General features: G+C 44.2%; 1 protein-coding gene across 1 annotated transcript; it reads right to left on the bottom strand.

Annotated features, from left to right (window-relative positions):
• Positions 1–2,345: 2,345 nt before the first annotated feature.
• Positions 2,346–5,762, bottom strand: RPL14 (ribosomal protein L14). The gene is made up of 6 exons (XM_060162221.1): positions 5,710–5,762; positions 5,097–5,198; positions 4,408–4,502; positions 3,030–3,129; positions 2,887–2,940; positions 2,346–2,674 (listed from the first exon to the last, which is right to left on the bottom strand). Exons 1-6 carry the CDS (start codon positions 5,710–5,712, stop codon positions 2,393–2,395), a joined length of 636 nt encoding a protein of 211 aa, XP_060018204.1. The 5' UTR covers positions 5,713–5,762; the 3' UTR covers positions 2,346–2,392.
• Between the last annotated feature and the right edge of the window lie 12,624 nt (positions 5,763–18,386).

The following is an 18,386-nucleotide window of genomic DNA, read 5'->3' as shown; positions in this document are numbered from 1 at the left end:
CCGCTGCTCCCGCACCGGCTCTTCCCTATGGCTGCTCACCCCAAGCTGACGATCACTTCCTCAAGGACAGTTACCACTTGTGATGACATTATATTTCTTGTGATGCTTCGAGTTCTGGCGCTAAGATTTGCTAGCAGCAACTTAACCTAATGAATGTAAAGCCCCATTCTCCCACTTTAGTGGCTGATGGCCTGGACTGTGACCTAAAGTCATTAAGTCAGGGGTCTGACTATCCATCCAGGTTCAAATTCTGTCTCCACCATTTATTCACTGTATGGCCTTGTGCGAATTACTAACCTTTTCCTCAGTTTTTCAGTTGAGAATGGTAATAGTTTCAAACTCATAAATTCAATGGATTAACTGAGTCAATTCATGCAAAGCATAACAACTTCTGGTTCTAAACTATCATACAGATACAGGCTGTAATAATGTGATTTAAGAAATACATATTTGGGGAATTCCCTGGTGGTCCAGTGGTTACGACTCCTTGCTTCCACTGCAGGGGGCGCAGGCTCATCCCTCATTGGGGGACTAAGATACCACATGCCACGCGGCCAAAAAATTTAAAAATTAAACAAATTAAATTAAAAAAAAAGAAATGTTTGGTCTTCACTTCTTTCTGACACAAGAAGTTCCTAAAATCCTTGGAGTCTCCGGAGTAGTGAGACTGCCTTTGTGTCTCCTGGTAAGTCAGCAGCTGGGGGCTCCTAACTTTGGGGGTGACACTTGGGGGGTCCTCGTCACCAGAGGAATCCACCAGGGGATTGGGACCACGTGGCTTGAATGCTAACCCCCACCGCCTGGAGCAGAGAGGGGCTGGAGATCTAGCTAATCACCAATGGCCAATATTTTAACAAACGTGCCTACCTAATGAACCTCCATAAAAACTCTCAAGGGATGGGGGGCTCAGAGAGCTTCCAGGATGAATACATGAAGGTGCTGGCAGGGTGGTAAGCTAGTGAGGGCAGGGAAGCTGTATGCCCCTTCCCCCCACACCTTGACCCATGCACTTCCACTTGGCTGTTCCCTAGTTTTATCTTTTGTGACAAACTGGTAACGTATTTCCCAGTTCTGCAATGAGCCTTAGCTCTAATAAACTGTTAAACCTAAGGAAGGAGTCATGGGAACTCCAATTTTCAGCTGCACAGTGAGAAGTACAGGAGGCCTGGGACTTGCAATTGATGTCTGAAGTCGGGGCAGACCCCTTAACCTGAGGCTCACCTGGGTAGTTAAGGGTCAGAATTTAACTGAAGTGTGGAGAATTACAGAAATGGTGTGGGGGAAAAAGCAAAACAAAAAAACCCATACATTCGCTATCAGATGTGCTGTAAAAACTCATAAGCACACAATAAAAATACTTTGACAAGCAAGCATTCAAAAGTTTATTACTCATGAATGCTACCTGGAATACTAGAGAATGCAGTTCATGAAACTTAAAAAAAAAAAAAAATCCAAGAAGAAAAGGTGGGACAGAAGCACTAGTGGTAAACCAAGAGACTAGTAGAAGGCATCACTTATTTACATTAACATCAAGACTACCAAATGGCATCACCATTGCCACTTTATTTTGGACTCTTGTCAAGGTAAGGAATACGGCCAAGCTTGACACCATCTGACCTTCCCACTCTTGTTGCCTGGTTTTATTCAGTTCAACAGCACATGATCTGAATCTCAGGTATCACTCCATTTAAAAACACCCTATGGCTTCTTACACCCCACCTGCCCAACACAGACCCAACAACTGGCTTCCGGGTCCAGTGGTCTCTGGCCAGTCTTCTATATTCCTGAGGTTCATACCACCCTTCCCCTTACACCATCTTTCTTTTGGGTGGAAGCTGAAGATTCCACTTTAGACAACCCCCTCAGACAAGGACAGGTAACCCAAAATTGCCTGTATTTCCTCTATCACAGAAACTATTACACTGTTTCACCTGCCTATTAATACCACCAAGCAAAAAGGAGCTGTCCTCCTTGTCCCAGTGAGGCTCAGAAGCCAGCTTTTGATTAGAAATGATTGGGAACCAGAATCTTTAAGGAACCAATGTATAATGTATTTGTTTTCCTAGTTTATTTTTATAAGAAAATTTACTAAACTCGAGCATCAAAAGCAGCTGGGATTTTACTTATTTACGGGAAATATATTTGTACAAGGGAAAAAAAACCCAGTGGTCTAATTATCACGATTTCCCATGAGAACATTACTTATGACTTTGTGTGATGACTTTGAGTCTGGGCAGAGTGGGACTAAGGAACTGATTCTCCAATGACAACATTAACAACCCTACCATCAATCTGCCTCATAATCCCGGCCCCAGTAACAGACTTTAATCCATACATTAAACAGATTTGCCAGCATGTCAAAAAGAACCTTTATTCTGTTTATAACAGCCTCTTATGGTTTCTTGCCACATGCCTTTGGAGCAGGTGCTTTCTGGGCTGGAGCTTTCTGACACTTCTGAGCCTTTGGAGGAGGTGCTGCCTTCTGGCCTGCAGCTTTCTGGGCAGTAACCTTCTGGGCTGGAGCCTTCTTACCCGTAGCAGTCATCTTTTTTGCTGGAACCTTTGCAGCAGCTGCTGTAGCTGCCCCCTTAGCAGCAAGTGCTTTCTTGGGAGAAGCCTTCAGGAGAGCTGCCTTTTGAAGTTTCTTAACTTCAAGCTTGATTAGTCTGTTCCTCTGAAAAATTTCAATAGAAATGTTTACCATATATGCATACAAAACACATGTCCATCTTATATGTATGGAATATGTATGTACAGAAGACAACCCTTATGATGTCTAAGACTCCTATAAGTCAACTTTGGTCTGTAAGCTTAGGCAAGCAGAATTAACCAGACAAACTAGTTTAGGGTTAGAATACAACAATCCTGAATTAATTAAAAACTTACCATTTTCCTTGCCTTCATGACTTTATAACGATCAAAATCTGTCATCTTGGCTTTCTGTTAAAAAAAAAAAAAAAAACCTCTGTCATACCACCTTCTAATCTTCCCCAGAGAAGGTCCAAATTCAAATGACTCTAAATCATTACCTTTTCTCTGGCTTCAATCTTCTTGGCCCACCTTGTGGCTGCCCACTTTGCATTGATATCTGCCTTCTCCCAGGCTTTTCGGACATACTTCTGGCGGGCACTAGAAAGAGCCAATACCATAGATTAAGAAATCATCTTTGGGACATTCCTGGTGGCCCAGTGGCTAAGACTCCGTGCTCCCAATGCAGGGGGCCCAGGTTCGATTCCTGCTCAGGGAACTAGATCCCACACGCATGCTGCAGCTAACACCTAGTATAGCCAAAAAATAAAATAAATAAACAGATAGATATCATCTTTGAAACCACACAGATCCAAGGACAGCTTTTCATCCTCTGAAAAAGCACAATTTATACCCCTCAAATTAAAAAAGCATAAGGAAAATGCCAAAAGAACCCTTCTCATTTTTTCTACTTCCAGTTCTAGTTGTCTCCATAGAAAACACACCACCTGGCACAATGTATCAATATCTTTTACTTGTTGGAACGGTGTTCACTAAGCCAGAATATCTTATAATCTCAAACAAAATTTTAATAAAAATATGCAAACTATTCCACTTTCTGGGTTTAAAAATCACCTGATCATGTATATAATACCACTCAAATAGTGGATGTGTAGAAAGCATTTTCCTTTTCATAAAGAATGATGTAAAGTAAATCGTTATGCCTTATGCTTTTATTTTGTACAATAACGCTTATAAAGATTTGTGTTCAAACACCATAAAATGGAATTATAATCATTTTGAAATTCCTTTCAAATATCAAAACCCAGTATGCTTAGAAAATAAACTAGCAATATGTCACAGCACATGTTCCATTGCAAACAACTGTCACTGCACAGCAACACACCGTAGTGTTTAACTTCTATAACCTAAATCATGTCAAGAATCACAGAATGCCTTAATCCCTTACAAACAACTGGGAATAGAACCTCTTTGTGGCTGTCATAAGGAGATGATGTATATTAAATACTTAATAGCCGACACATACAAAAAGCTCAACTGATGATAGAGTTGCAAGAGACAATCGGTAGTTTTGTTCTGAAGCTAAAATGGACTAACACATGTTGGGGGAACCACATATACAGGGAGGCTTTTGTTGTGTAAAACCTGAAAGAAAGGGGAACAAGAGAAAAAGGATGGGAAATCTGGATAGAGAGAAAGCCGGAGAACTACCGGACCGCAGGGAATTTTATAAGTAAATAATGCCTGTCCACTTCTACGATGTAAATTCCTCTTCTAAACTGCTCTCACTTTCACACTGCTTACTATGTTCTCAAGAGAAAATCAACAAAATAGCAAAAACATTTCTAAATTAAACTAAGCAAGCTTTTGCTAGCATTAACAAAACTAGGGGAGGGGTGACGGTTGGTGGATAGTTACCTGTGTGGGAACTTAAGGATGAAGTCAGTGAGCTGCATGCATTTGAAAGGCATAGCCTGCCTCCTTACTTGAGTGCAAGGTCCATCCACCAAAGCCTAGAAGACGTAAAATCAAGGATCTCAGTGTAAAAAAGTAACAGCATTCAAAATGCAAATATTCTATATATTATTCCTTTCAGAATCATCAAATCCTTATATTTAAATGCTTTTCTTTAAAGGTTAAAAAGACTTAGCAACAACAGCACAGCATAAAACGCAACTACATATAATTTAAAATCTTTAATCCTTGCATTCCCAACAAATAACTTTATGATTATTCACAGCCTTTGGTCAATCCCTCAGTTGTGGTGCTCTAATAGTGACAATAGCAAATAATGGCTTTCTGTGTGCCTGGCTTTGTTCTAAACTTGCTTTAAACATAGTAACTGATTTAAACCTCACCTATGTTTTAGCCCATAATTAGTTAAAAACTCTGCCTAGTTTAAGGAGCATAAGTATTACTCAAACCCAGCAGTACCCACCAATTCAAGTCTGTATTCCTAACCCCTATCTGCGTTGGGTTTCCTAAAATAAAGCTACCACCCGTAGTACTCCTATCCTAAGACGGCTGTTGGGACAATTACCATTATCATCTACACTGCATACCATCCACTGCCATGTGAAGCTGTGACACTCTTCCTTTGCACTTACCCTGTTCTGATCAATAACATCTACAATCGCGACCAGCCTCCCGGCATGAGGCCCAAAGGAGACGTAAGCCACCCGGCCAACCTCCACGAAGCGCCTGAACACCTAAAATTGAGAGGTGGGGAAGAGAAAATGATTAAACATACTCCCTAGTTTGCAAGGCTTTGCAGCTTAAAGGCAGTGTGGCTAACAACAGGGAAAAAGAATGTTGAGGATAACACGCCCAGGTGCCATGGAACTTAGATAGACGAAATCCGCAAAGGCGGCGGCAAAAGCCAAGTTTTCGCTGGCCTACGGGGCCTGCACGGCCGGATCACCAGCCCCATTCCGGCTTGGCCCTAGCAGCCGGGCCAAGCGACTGGGCACACCAGCGGTCCGACGCAGGCGGCCGAAGCGCGCACGCGTGGCCCAGGCAGCGCCAGGCCTACCGGGCCCCACACGCGCTCGTCGGGCGCGCATCTGGAAAGCTGCCAACCCCATGTCCTGCCCACCCGAGGACCCTCACCGCGCGCTACCTAAGACCCACTGGGCGCCATTCCGCGCCTCCACTCCCCAACCCAAGTAGAGATGGAACAGCATGGCAGGCCGACCCGGAGCCCACGACCGGGACACTCACCATATTGGCGGCGTTAGGCGGAAAGGAAGAAAGCCCACCCTACTGTGCGCATGTGTAGAAGGCCGCCCCGCCCCTGCGATGCACGAGACGCCGACGTGGGCACTGATTGGTTGGGACGTTCGCCCGTACGCGCACGCATGCTCACTGGGAAAACAAGCTGGAGCTCGCCGGAGTGTGCGGAGGCCGCGCCCCTTTTCCCGGACTGGAATTGCTGGATTGGCTTAGTTGATACCGCGGGTAATTGTCCCCAAGTGGTAATATTTTACCATTGCTTTATCTTTTAATCTTTTTTTTTTTGAACCATTTGAGAGGAAATTGCAGACATGATGTTCCTTTATCTCTACACACTTAAATGTGATATTTCCTAAAAACAAGGACATTATTCTACATAATCAGTTCAGTGGTCGAACTCATTACATTAATAATAACATAGCGTTTGGAGGTTTTTTTGGCTACGGCACAGCTTGCGGGATCTTATTCCACGACCAGTGATCGAACCCGGCCCGGCAGTGAAATCCCAGAATCCTCATCAGCCAGGGAATTCCTACATAGTCTATTATTTAATCTGTACTCCTTTTTCAAATATTATCAGTTGTTCCATTTATGTCATTTCCAGCAAATGAAAAAAATTCTTCCTGGTCTATGATCTCATGAAGCGTTACAATTTGTATTTGGTTATCACGTCTAGTCTTAAAATCTGTAGTAAATCTTTCCTTGTCTTTCATAGTACTGACATTTAAAAATACAGGCTAGTTGTTTTGTAGATGGTCTCTCAATGTGGATTTGTTGTAGTTTTCATCATGATTAGATTCAGATTATACATTTTTTGGTAGAAATGCCGTGCCCTTGATGCATCACATCAGAACACCCGCAGGATATATCTTTGTCCCAATATGGCAATGTTAACTTTCATCCTTAAGGTGTTGATCATTGTGCTGACAATTCCCAGATGTATTTCAGTCCTTTCCTCTAAGCTCTCTGCCAGTGTATATTCCCAGGACTGTTCTAGCAGCTTTCTAAGTGACCTGCCTTCTCCATTGCTCCCTTTACTCTGTTCTCTGCTCACCAGTTAGAGGGATCTTTTTAAAAAGTAAATTGGATCACATCACTTTCTTTGTGTGTGTGTGTGTGTGTGTGTGTGTGTGTGTGTTTGTTTGTTTTAACATCTTTATTGGAGTATAATTGCTTTACAATGGTGTGTTAGTTTCTGCTTTATAACAAAGTGAATCAGTTATACATATACATATGTTTCATATCTCTTTCCTCTTACATCACGTTCTTTTTAAAGTACTTCAGGGAATTCCCTGGTGGTCCAGTGGTTAGGGCTCCACACTTCCACTGCAGGGGGCACAGGTTTGATCCCTGGTGGGGGAACTAAGATCCTGCAAGCCGCGTTGCGCAGCCAAATGAAAAGACAACCCACAGAATAGGAGAAAATATTTGCACATCAAATATCTGATAAGGGACTTGTGTCCAGAATATGTATAAATAAATAAATAAGTAAATACATAAAATATTTTAGTGGCTTTCTACAGTATTTAGAATAAAATCTAAACTCCTTACTCTGGCCTACAAGGCCCTGCATCATGTGTTCCTATATCCCAACACATCTTATGCCATCCCTCCTTCACCATTGTGCCTCTTCAGCCACACTGATCTTGACCAGGCCACCAAGAACTGTCTTGTGCTGTGACTTTTGTACATGGTGTCTCCCCTGCCAGGAATGCCCTTCCCTCTTCATACTCATTGAATAGCAGTAGCAACTTTCGTCTTGTATTTTTTTCTAGATACCGCTTCTGAGACTTAACCTGACTACCTCATAAAAAAATTGCAGTTGTTCTACTTCTCCCTTTTCTAGCTCAGCTTTTTGTCTTCCTTAGAGCTATCATCATAATGGCAATTGTTCGACTGATTTTTCCATTCATTTAGGTTGTAGTTTTGTGCCAATTGACATAAGTTCCATAAAAGCAGAACCTTGAAATCTTTTCTTGGTACAGTACCTGAATAGGGAGGGGCTCAGTAATTGGGTAGTCTTTAGGCCTTGGTATCCTGCTTTATAATTTATAAAGCAGAAGGCGTGAATAAAAATATTCATAGCAGCACTTTCTTGGTAACAGCCCCAAACTAGAAACTACCCAAAGGCCATAAACAAGAGAATGGATAAATTGTGGAAGTTTGCAGTGATGGAGTCAACAGCAACTACGTGGGAACAGCATGGATGAATTTATACTGAACACTGGGAAAAATAAACCAGACAGAGTATATACTCTGTGATTTCATTTATAGAAAATTCAGAACAGGCAAACTAATCTATGATATTAGAAGTAGTCACTTTTACCCCTGGTGCAGTCAGCAATGGCTGGAGGGGGAAGGGGGGTTTCTGAGCTGCTGGAGAGTTTCTTCGTCTGCGTGTTAGTTACACAGAGTGTGTTCAGCTTGTGAACTTTCGAATCTCTACCTTTATGATTTGCACATTTCTTTCCCCCAAATGTGTTTCCTGGCTGTACAACCAGAGAATCTTGATTTGCAGGTCTGCAGAGGGTCAAGAATCTGCATGTAATAAACAAGCTCCCCAAGTGGTTCATTGAACACATTTTGGGAAAGACTGGGATTCTCCAGTTACAGAATTATTTTTCTAGAGTTCACTAAATGGTTATGTCACACTGGTTTAAAGTCCTCCAAAAGTCCATTTTTATCACCTAATCTACAGGATAAAGTCCAAACTCCTTAGCCATTCAAGGCCTTGCATAATCTCACCCCAACCCCCCTTCCTAGCTTCTTCTCTCTGGCCGTTCTGCGCCCCTCACCCCTAATCCCGCTATAGCTACGTTTCATGGCTTTTCATGCAGTCAGCCCCCCTCTTCCTAGAATGTGCTCCCCATCTTTCTCCCTGAAAAATGACAGTGCATCCTTGAAGAAGCATCTTTTTTTTTGAAAGGAAACCAGAATTTTCTTTTCTTTTTTTTTGGTACGCGGGCCTCTCACTGTTGTGGCCTCTCCCGTTGCGGAGTACAGGCTCCGGACGCGCAGGCCCAGTGGCCATGGCTCATGGGCCTAGTCGCTCCGTGGCATGTGGGATCTTCCCGGACCGGGGCACGAACCCGTGTCCCCTGCATCGGCAGGCGGACTCTCAACCACTGCGCCACCGGGGAAGCCCTTCTTTTCTTTTAAAATTTATTTTATTTTTTAATTTTATTTTTGGCTGCATTAGGTCTTTGTTGCTGTGCACAGGCTATCTCCAGTTGTGGTGAGCGGGGATACTCTTCGTTGCAGTGCACGGGCTTCTCATTGGGTGACTTCTCTTTGTTGCGGAGCACAGGCTCTAGGCGCGCAGGCTTCATTAGTTGTGGCACGCGGGTTCAGTAGTTGTGGCTCTCGGACTCTGGAGCACAGGCTCAGTAGTTGTGGCGCATGGGCTTAGTTGCTCCGCGGCATGTGGGATTTTCCTGGACCACGGCTTGAACTCATGTCCCCTGCACTGGCAGGCCGATTCTTAACCACTGCGCCACCCGGGAAGCCCATCCTTGAAGAAGCATCTTTTTTTAAAAAAAAAAAAGGGCACACGGGTTCGAGCCCTGGTCCGGGAAGATCCCACATGCCGCGGAGCAACTAAGCCCGTGTGCTACAACTGAGCCTGCGCTCCAGAGGCCGTGAGCCACAACTACGGAAGCCCACGCCCCTAGAGCCCATGCTCCACAATAAGAGAAGCCACCGCGATGAGAAGCCCGCGCACCGCAATGAAGAGTAGCCCGCCGCTCGTCGCAACTAGAGAAAGCCCTCACACAGCAACAAAGACCCAACGTAGCCAAAAATAAAAATAAATAAATTTAAAAATATATATTTATTTATTTGGCTGCACCAGGTCTTAGTTGTGGCATGCGGGATCTTCGTTGCTGCATGCAGGATCTTTAGTTGCAGCATGCTCTTAGTTGCAGCATGTGGGATCTAGATTCCTGACCAGGGATGGAACCCGGGCCCCCTGCATTGGGATCGCGGAGTTTTAGCCACTGGACCACCAGAGAGGTCCCTGAAGAAGCATCTTAAGACACCTTTCAAAGCAGCCCCAGGCGGTTTTCAGAGTTCTTCAAAGCTTCATTATAATGGCAAGATAATTCTCCAAGCAAGCCTTTTCTACCTCGCTACATCGCCGGCGTCCAGTAATAAGCAAAAACATCTTAAGCACCTATACGGTTCAAACGCAAGAGAACCAGACAAAGCACACGCCCGGGTCTGGTTGGCCGGCTACGCCCCTTCCAGGACACCCAACCGGCTTGTCCAATCACCGGGAGGAAGGGCAAGTCGGGGACGACGCCAGGATCCAAGATGGCGTCCTGGCCCCACCCGTTATTTCGCGGGGCCTCTCCCTGCGGAGCCACGCCCCTGCCGTACGCCGTGCCTACGTGTCCAATCACTGAGAGGAAAGGCGGGTCAAGGTCCGTGCCTGCTACAAAGATGGCGACCGCAGAACGCTCCAGAGCTTCAGTCTTTCGTCAGCTGTTGGCGTGAGCTGTGTTGGAAATTATGTTCCCCTGAAGCCGCGCGCCGCAGCGCCTGTCTGTGGCAAGAAGTGGATGTGAAAGGCAGGGCGGACGTCCTGTTTCGGGTTTCAGCGTTGAGGCTCCGAGCAGAGGGGTAGCGCTGATGTCAGCTCCAGGCCGGGCGATGCGAGGGAGGGCAGCAGCTCGCCCCCTTCCCCGCTGTTTCCAGAATCCCTGCGGGTGTCAGCGTGGCCAGAGCTGTCCACCTGTACACACTGGACCCCAGTATACCTGTCAGCTTCAGCTGAGTAGATGTATCTCGGGTTTTTTTTTTTTTTTCCCCTCAGTCATGAGGGATGGAGGCTTCAGTTTAGCAGACAAACTGTTTGTCTGGGGCCCAAAAGAGAAAAAAGTCTCAGCCTGTTCAAGAAGTGAAGCAAAAGCTACGCAGAACCCTGACATCCTTGTTCCTGTAACCTTTCTGAGTTATGAACCAATTCCGGTTATGATGGAACTGGCATGGCCGTCATATGTATGCCTACCTGGCATGATATATTTAGGAATGAAAAATGCACGTTACTTCTGTGAAGTGAAGAAACTGCACAACCTAAAAGTTGAGAATTTTTTTATTTGGTGGCTTTTCTGAGGACGTAAGCCAGGAAGACAGCCTCTCAAATCGCTTTGGGGGACTGCTCCAAAGAGGCAAGGGAGGAGCCAGGATATATACGAGTTTTCCAGCAAAAACCAGGTAGTGGAACATCAAAAGATTACTGTTAATAAAACCAAAAACAACTATACCCCAATTGGAAAAAAAAAAAAAAGAACAGACATTGCAAGTTAGTGAATTTAGGGCTTTTCTGTGTATGGGAAGTTGCAAGAGTCTGGGCTCATTGAAATTATTCCTTTGATATGCACCTTAGCTATCTAGGACCAATATACTGTTCTTTTTTCCATCCTGAATCCCCTCAGAGTGCACAGTTGGGATGGCCTTAGTGGTTGACGGGTTGATGGCCGCAATAGCCTTTGTTTACTGATATGTCAGGCAACATTTTTCATTCACACATCTATTTTCAAAATTTTCATCTTAGGAGCCTGGAAGCTGAACGTGACAGGGTCCAAGCCCAATCAACCTAAGACCACTAAGAAGAGAGAGAATTATAGGATTGTGGGGAGATGTGAAGTTTAGATGAAATTTAAATGAAACACTGTTTTGATAGACTCAAAGGAAAGCAGGACTTTTTAAAGTGGTCAACATCAGCCCTAGACAGCAAAATGAACCCATGGTCCTGTTTCTTTGAAAATGTTGTCCAGAAACCCCTTTTCTGAAGCTTTGCCCCTGGGTTGTAAATTGAAACTTTCATTCATACTGATAAAATGTAAAACATCAAAGTTTCTGAGAATCTTTGATTTTAGAGAACAAAGTTTCTCAATAAGTAAGAAATCAGTAGTTACTCAAAGAAGAGGGTTATTATGACCCTTCATAGATGTAGCATTCATTGGCAGAAATATTGTTTCCTGTTAACTTTACAGTTGTCTTTATTTATATCTGTTTTTCCTGCCCAGTGACTAGCCATGCAGGTTTTACTTTCTCAGAGCTAACTTTTAAAAAAAATATATTTATTTATTTATTTATTTTGGCTGTGCCGGATATTAGTTGCATCACGTGGACTTAGTTGCAGCATGTGGGATCTAGTTCCCCCACTAGGGGCTGAACCCAGGCCCCCTGCGTTGGGAGCTCAGAGTCTTACCCACTGGACCACCAGGGAAGTCCCCAGAGCTAATTTTTACTTAACAAATGTTGACGATATAGCAGGAAGGTACCCTGAGGGTTTCATCAATGGGGAAATTTTAGATCTTTTCTGTTGCAAAGCAGGAGGTAAACTCACCACAGGTGATGACATAAACTTGGATGAGCAAGATGTCCATCATGGGGAGGACATTGGCCTATTAAATCACAGGAACCTGAGTGAGATCAAATGAAGCTTACTTAGCAAGCCAGTGGTGGCTCAATTCCAACTTCAAGTTCCCAAAGAGGTTGATGGACCCTGAAATGGGTCAGGACTCTTGGGATACAGTGCCCAGTTTCTTTCAGTAGTGCAAGTTTGTCTAATACTCCAAATGCCTGGATGGGGTATTATGTGGTTTGTCTTTTCTGTTTAATAACCAAGGAGTTAGTGTTGGTTTCTGTGCCAATACAAATTGGTCCAGTGTCAAGAAAAGATTTCAGGAAATATGGTGATAGAACAAGGGGATTAGCAGATGCTAACTATTATACATAGAATGGATAAGCAACAAGGTCCTATTGTATAGCACAGGGAACTATCACTTTGCTGTACAGCAGAAGTTAACACAACACTGTAAATCAACTATACTTCAATAAAATAATTTAAAAAAATACTTGGGAAACATATCAGATCTAAGGAACATGGTGAGGCCACAGCAAAGTTGGTGGCTTTTGTTGCCTTTGAGTATTAGAAGCTGTTGACAAACAGTTGTCATGCTCTAAAATAGATCATTAAACTCCTCATTTTCTGTGGAACACAGAATATTCTGTTGCATAGAAGGCTCACTAACACCAAGGTTACATATGCATTCTCACATTATATTACAGAACTGGAGCCAGTTTTGAAAGAGAAAATTAGCTACGTACCACATGGTGCTCGAAATAGCTGAAGAAATGCAGAATGAACTAACAGGCTAACCGGCCTCCAAACCCAGAACAAGTTCCCGGAGCTGGTAAAAGCAGCCGAATTCTTGAGTGTGATCGTAGATGGGAACACTGGTATCTCTTCCAAAGAAAATCTCTCCCTCTTTGTGTGCCGTTTTCACCAGACTGAAGAAGGTAAGTGGGAGTTTTATTTAATATCTGATTGATTTCGTAGAGGCTGTTGACATGACTGAGAATCTCCCGACAGAATGCTTCTTGCAGAGAATAGCAGTCTGCGGTTTACCAAAGGAATTACTGCAGGGTTTCTGTGATCAGAGGGTGATTCCATGAATGGCCAGCTGGAAGGATTTGTTCTTGGCTTCTAAGATGCAGGAGCTGGACTCAGCTATTATTTGGTCCTGTGCAGTGGAGCCAGTCACCAAACTTCTAGACGCTGTGGGCAAAGTCATGGTACGCTAAAGGCATTCTCAGAGCACTTCACAGCTCAGCTGGGTTTGCTGCAGGCATTCCTGAGTGAAGGGGGTGAACACTGGGAGGAGGAAGAGGAGTGGGATGTTGTGATTTATAAGGAAAATATATATTTGGTCATCCAGATGGCCAGAACCCTTGGAATTTCCTAAATGTTCAGAGTGGTAAAGGTGTCTCTTGTTGTGTTAATGAGGTGACTTTTAGAAGTAGGATGATGGTGGGTTGCCAGGAAAGAACCAACTCTGTGATTAGAGGGTTGGAACTTTCAGTCCCACCCCCTGATTTTCAGGAAGAGGGGAGAGGAGCCTGAGATTGACTCAGTTGCCATTGGCCAATGATTTAGTCAATTGTAGGTATGTAATGAAGCCTCTATGAAAACCCAGAAGGACAGCTTTTGGTCCCATTTTTGGAGAGCTTCCACCTGGAGAGCGACAGTGCTTCCTCATGCTCACATGAGGGCCCCATGCTCTAAGAGGCCAGAAGTGCCTTTGTTCGGTACCTCGCCGTATGTCTTTTCATCTGGCTGTTAATTTGTATCCTTTAATATCCTTTTATAATAAATCAGTCATCTGATGAGTACATGGGTTTTCCTGAGTTCTGTGAGTCATTTTAGCAGGTCCTTTGGACCCGAGGAGGATGTCCTGGGAACCTCTGATTTGTAGCCAGTTGGTCAGAAGCACAGGTAAGGACCTGGGCTTGCGACTGGCGTCTGAAGTGAAGGGTGGTCTTGTGAGACTGAGCCCTTTACCTGGGTAGCTAGTGTCAGAACTGAGTTGATTTCTCAGACACCTGCTGGTGTCTAAGAATTTCTTGTTGGTGTGGGGAAGCCTACACACACACACATGTTGGAATTGGTTCTGGGAACCCTTTTCAAGGAGGAACAGAGTAGTATCAGAGAAAATACCAGGTGGACAGCATCTCAGTGTCTGTGTCTTTTCAAGGCTAAGTGTACAGTCATCCTCAAAGTTTTGCAGGAAATAGGCACGCACAGGGTGCTGAAAGACATTTTTTTTTGTTCCATCACCAAGTTTGACTTCCTAATGATGATGGTGTGTTGAATAAACCCTTTCACACACCAACTCCTTGCCTCAGGACATGCAGCAGGCTGATACTGACCTCATTGACTTGTTTAATGAAGCCACCTTGTAATCCAGAGGTTCCTGAAAATGAAGGACAGTGAGACCCAGGCTTGATGTCCTTGTACAATGAAGTAAAGCATGGGAAGAGAAGAATTTCCTCCTACTTTGCCCATGTTTTGTGGCCAAAAATTTCCCCACAAGTGTCTTCACAGCCAGGGGCCTCCAGGAGAACCCCAGAAAGGCCTTGTTCGTTCCCCTTCTGAACCATGTCATTTTTGAAGTGCAGGAACAGCAAAGTTCTTGCTGTGATTAATTTCTTAGTCCCTCATTCCAAGCAATCTGTGTTTGCTGGAGAATGGTGAGGCCGAGGTGTCACTGTATGAGGCTTTCAAGGGAGATATACTCCCTACATGGCCAGGTGTAAAGCACAGCTGCAGAGGTAGATGGCTGGGTAGATGGATGTTCCCAGGCAAGAACAACCAAATAATAGCCTTGCTGCACTGTAACACTTGAACCTCATCTCCTACCCCAGCATTAATGCACCTCTCTCCATTCTGGCCACTATTTTGGCCACTATACCTGTCTATGTCCCGCCTGGAGGGTGGAGAGTATCAGAATCTGAAAGAAGCACTCTGGAAGGAAGCAAGAGCTTGCCTGGGCTGCCCCTGACATGTATTCCTCAGGACAGCTGATATGCATGAGGTCTTGGATGACTTTGACCCATATTCACACTGACCGTGGTTGGAATGTTTTCTGAGTTGCTGAATATACGGGTACTTGGAACTTGCCCCAGGGCAAACGTGTCAGCTGAACATGTTTTTGGGATTTGCTGTCTGTTTTATAAGATTGTTTTAGGGAATTCCCTGGTGGTCCAGTGGTTAGGACTGCATGCTTTCACTGCTGTGGCCGGGGTTCAATCCCTGGTCGGGGAACTAAGATCCCACAAGCTGCGCAGTGCGGTCAAAAAAAAAAAGTTTTAAAAAGGCTTTCCAGTAAATGGAGTTTGTACTTGTACTAGGGGAAGTAGTTTTACCAAGGAAATGGCAATTCCTCAGTTCTTGTCCTCCCGAAGAAAAGAATGCAATCGAGAGATGTAGAGCAGTTTTTAAGCAGCACGAGTTTTATTAAGCAAAATGAAAGTATGTTCCCGGGAAAGGAGAGCAGGCTGTCTGGAAACCAGAAGCAGCCTCGCAATGGGAATAGGGTTGTGTTTTTTAGGGTGGTGGTCCCTCCCTGTGTCCTGTTATTTGACAAGTTGATTGACTGACAGCTTTAGCTTATATAACTTTTCTCCTGTGCGCAGGCGCTTACCCAAGTGAAACCCACGGGGTGGGGGGTGTGTGCAAAACTGCAATGTTAATTTATTACAAATATGGCATCATGAACCCCAGGTTACTTTGTGCTACTTTTTAGTTTTTGGTGCACCTGCGTCAGCCTGTGCTGCTCGTTTTATCTTGCTTGATCCTGATGAGGCTGGAAACTTAGTGGTCCTTGACCACAAAATGGAGTATCTCTGGGTGTGTTCTGATCACCAGTGTCCAGGTCGGGGGAGGGAACGATGACCCTGTCCAGGACGGGGTAGGGACCTGCTCATGTCTGACTAACTACCTAACAGTAGATCCTGCAAACCTTTAGTGCAGTTAGGTTGAGAGAAAATAGCATAAGAGGCAGGCAGGGGTGTTCAATACATTTGAAATCCAATCACTGTGGTTCAGTAAAGAAAACAAGTTGTGTGCAGATCTCTTAAATGCAAGTGGCCTTTTAAATTTTCTTTACCTTCTGTTATTAGAACATGAAACTTTGCAGAGAAACCTTGGGTAGAAACTCAGGCACACTTGTTAAAAAGGCAACAGTATCTAGTATAGAATCATTAGTACAGTCAAGGAATCCTTTTTTTGGAACCTGAGACAGGGGAGAGGGAGGAAAAGTGAGACCCTTAGGGAGAAGGGAAGAGATAGAGAAAAAAGAAGGGCATGCCTGTGGCGTGGCAAGGAGTGGGCAGACACATTCAGTCATTGCTTCTGGTTCTCTGGCAGAAACACAGACTGTTGAGTCCTCTCTGGGTTCACCCCTGCCCCCTGGCAGTGTGATGTTGGTCTGAGTTACTTAATCTCTTAATCTCCTTTCCTCTGTGAAATGGGGTTTAAAAGCTTTCTCTATTTCCCTAAACATTGTTGGTAGGGTGAATTTAGATAGGGGATGTGAAAAATAATTTGTAAATTATAAGACTGTATATGTGTTTAACTACCCTGGTGCTGAAAGGTTTGTAATGAGACCATGTTTTTTGATTAATTTATTTAGCAAATGCTTATGAACACATAACGATCATAGCTCTTATTTGTTGGACATATTTTTTTGTGCCAAACCCTGTGCTAAGTAGGCCCTGTGGGCAATAAGACATGCCCTGCCCTCAAAAAACTCTATCCTGGGACGACTCTTTGCTCTAGCCTCTGATAGCTCAGTGCTGCAGCCTGGGATGAATTCACCTGACTGGACCCTGTACCCTAGCTTGGGACTGCCTTTCCCTCTGGAGAGTTGGATCTGGTTTACTCTTGCCTTTGTGCTCATTAGAGCCTGGGAATGAGGGCTTTTCCTCAGTGTGGGCTGGCAGAACTCTGGCAGAGACGGACAAGAGTGTCCTTTATGATGGCTGTGTTGAACCAACTGTAGAATGAATTTACCTCAGAAGGTCAGGCTTTCTGCTGGATGAAGGGATGATAGAGATGTAGGGGGAATTTGTGGGAAGGATTAGAGTGTTGGTTGGGATCCCAGAACAAGGTTGGTGCTCCTGCACCAGTGGACAGGGTCACTTCTGAAAAAGTAAAGGGACAAAGATACATGGGATGACCTTTAGCTCCAGTGAGAGTACTCATGATATCTTGGCTGGCTCAATACTTAAATACCTTGGAATTCTATGACCTACTGTGTCCTCTCAATGATTCCTTACAAGACAAAGTTCCCATGAGGTGGGGAAATGACTCTAACAGGAGACCATATGTTATTGTCAAAAGACCGTTTTATCATGTTCCCAATACTTAATGTCTGTGAATCTGGGCAAGTCATTTGCCTTCTCTAAACCTCAGTTTCCCTTGTGGTAAAATAAAGGTGAAAAATGTCAACTTCCAAGGGCTGTTAGGACTAAAAGGAATAATCTATATCAGGAATCAGCAAACTTTCCTTGTAAAGGGCGTCATAGTGAATATGTTAGAATTTTTGGCCATAGAATCTCAGCCACAACTATTCATCTCATTCGTTTTAGTGCAAAAGCAGCCATAGATAACACAAAAATGAATGGGTGTGGCTCTGCTCCTATAAGCTATTTACCAAAACAGGCAGTGGCTGGAATTGACCCATGGGCCATGGTCTGCCAACCCCTGGTCTAGATGAGGTCCTTAACCTATCACAGAATCCATCTTCAATTAGTCTCTGTAATGTATTGAATAAGAGCTCTAATTAAGAGCTTTTTAAAAAAATGTGTTCTAAGAGCTTTTTAAATAATTAATTAATTAATTTTTGGCTGTGTTGGGTCTTCGTTGCTGCGCTCAGGCTTTCTCTAGTTGCAGCAAGACGGGGCTACTCTTCGTTGTGGTGTGCGGGCTTCTCATTGTGGTGGCTTCTCTTGTTGTGGAGCACGGGCTCTAGGTGCACGGGCTTCAGTAGTTGTGGCACATGGGCTCTAGAGCGCAGGCTCAGTAGTTGTGGCACATAGGCTTAGTTGCTCCGTGGCATGTGGGATCTTTCCAGACCAGGGCTCGAACCCGTGTACCCTACATTGGTAGGCGGATTCTTAACCGCTGCACCACCAGGGAAGCCCTGAAGACTGGTTTTAGAATTCTTTTGTCTTTTCGCTCCTTTTCCCCATTCCTTTCTCTCCTCTCCTCTTTTTAAATTGAGGTATAGTTGATTTACAATGTTGTGCTAATTTCTGCTGTACAGCAAAGTGATTCAGTTATACATATATATATACACATTCTTTTTAAAATA

The sequence above is a fragment of the Lagenorhynchus albirostris genome, chromosome 10 (assembly GCF_949774975.1).
Source record: "Lagenorhynchus albirostris chromosome 10, mLagAlb1.1, whole genome shotgun sequence".
NCBI classification, from domain to species: Eukaryota; Metazoa; Chordata; class Mammalia; order Artiodactyla; family Delphinidae; genus Lagenorhynchus; species Lagenorhynchus albirostris.
Note: the sequence above shows the minus strand (reverse complement) of the source record. Positions and strands in the feature narration are given on the sequence as shown.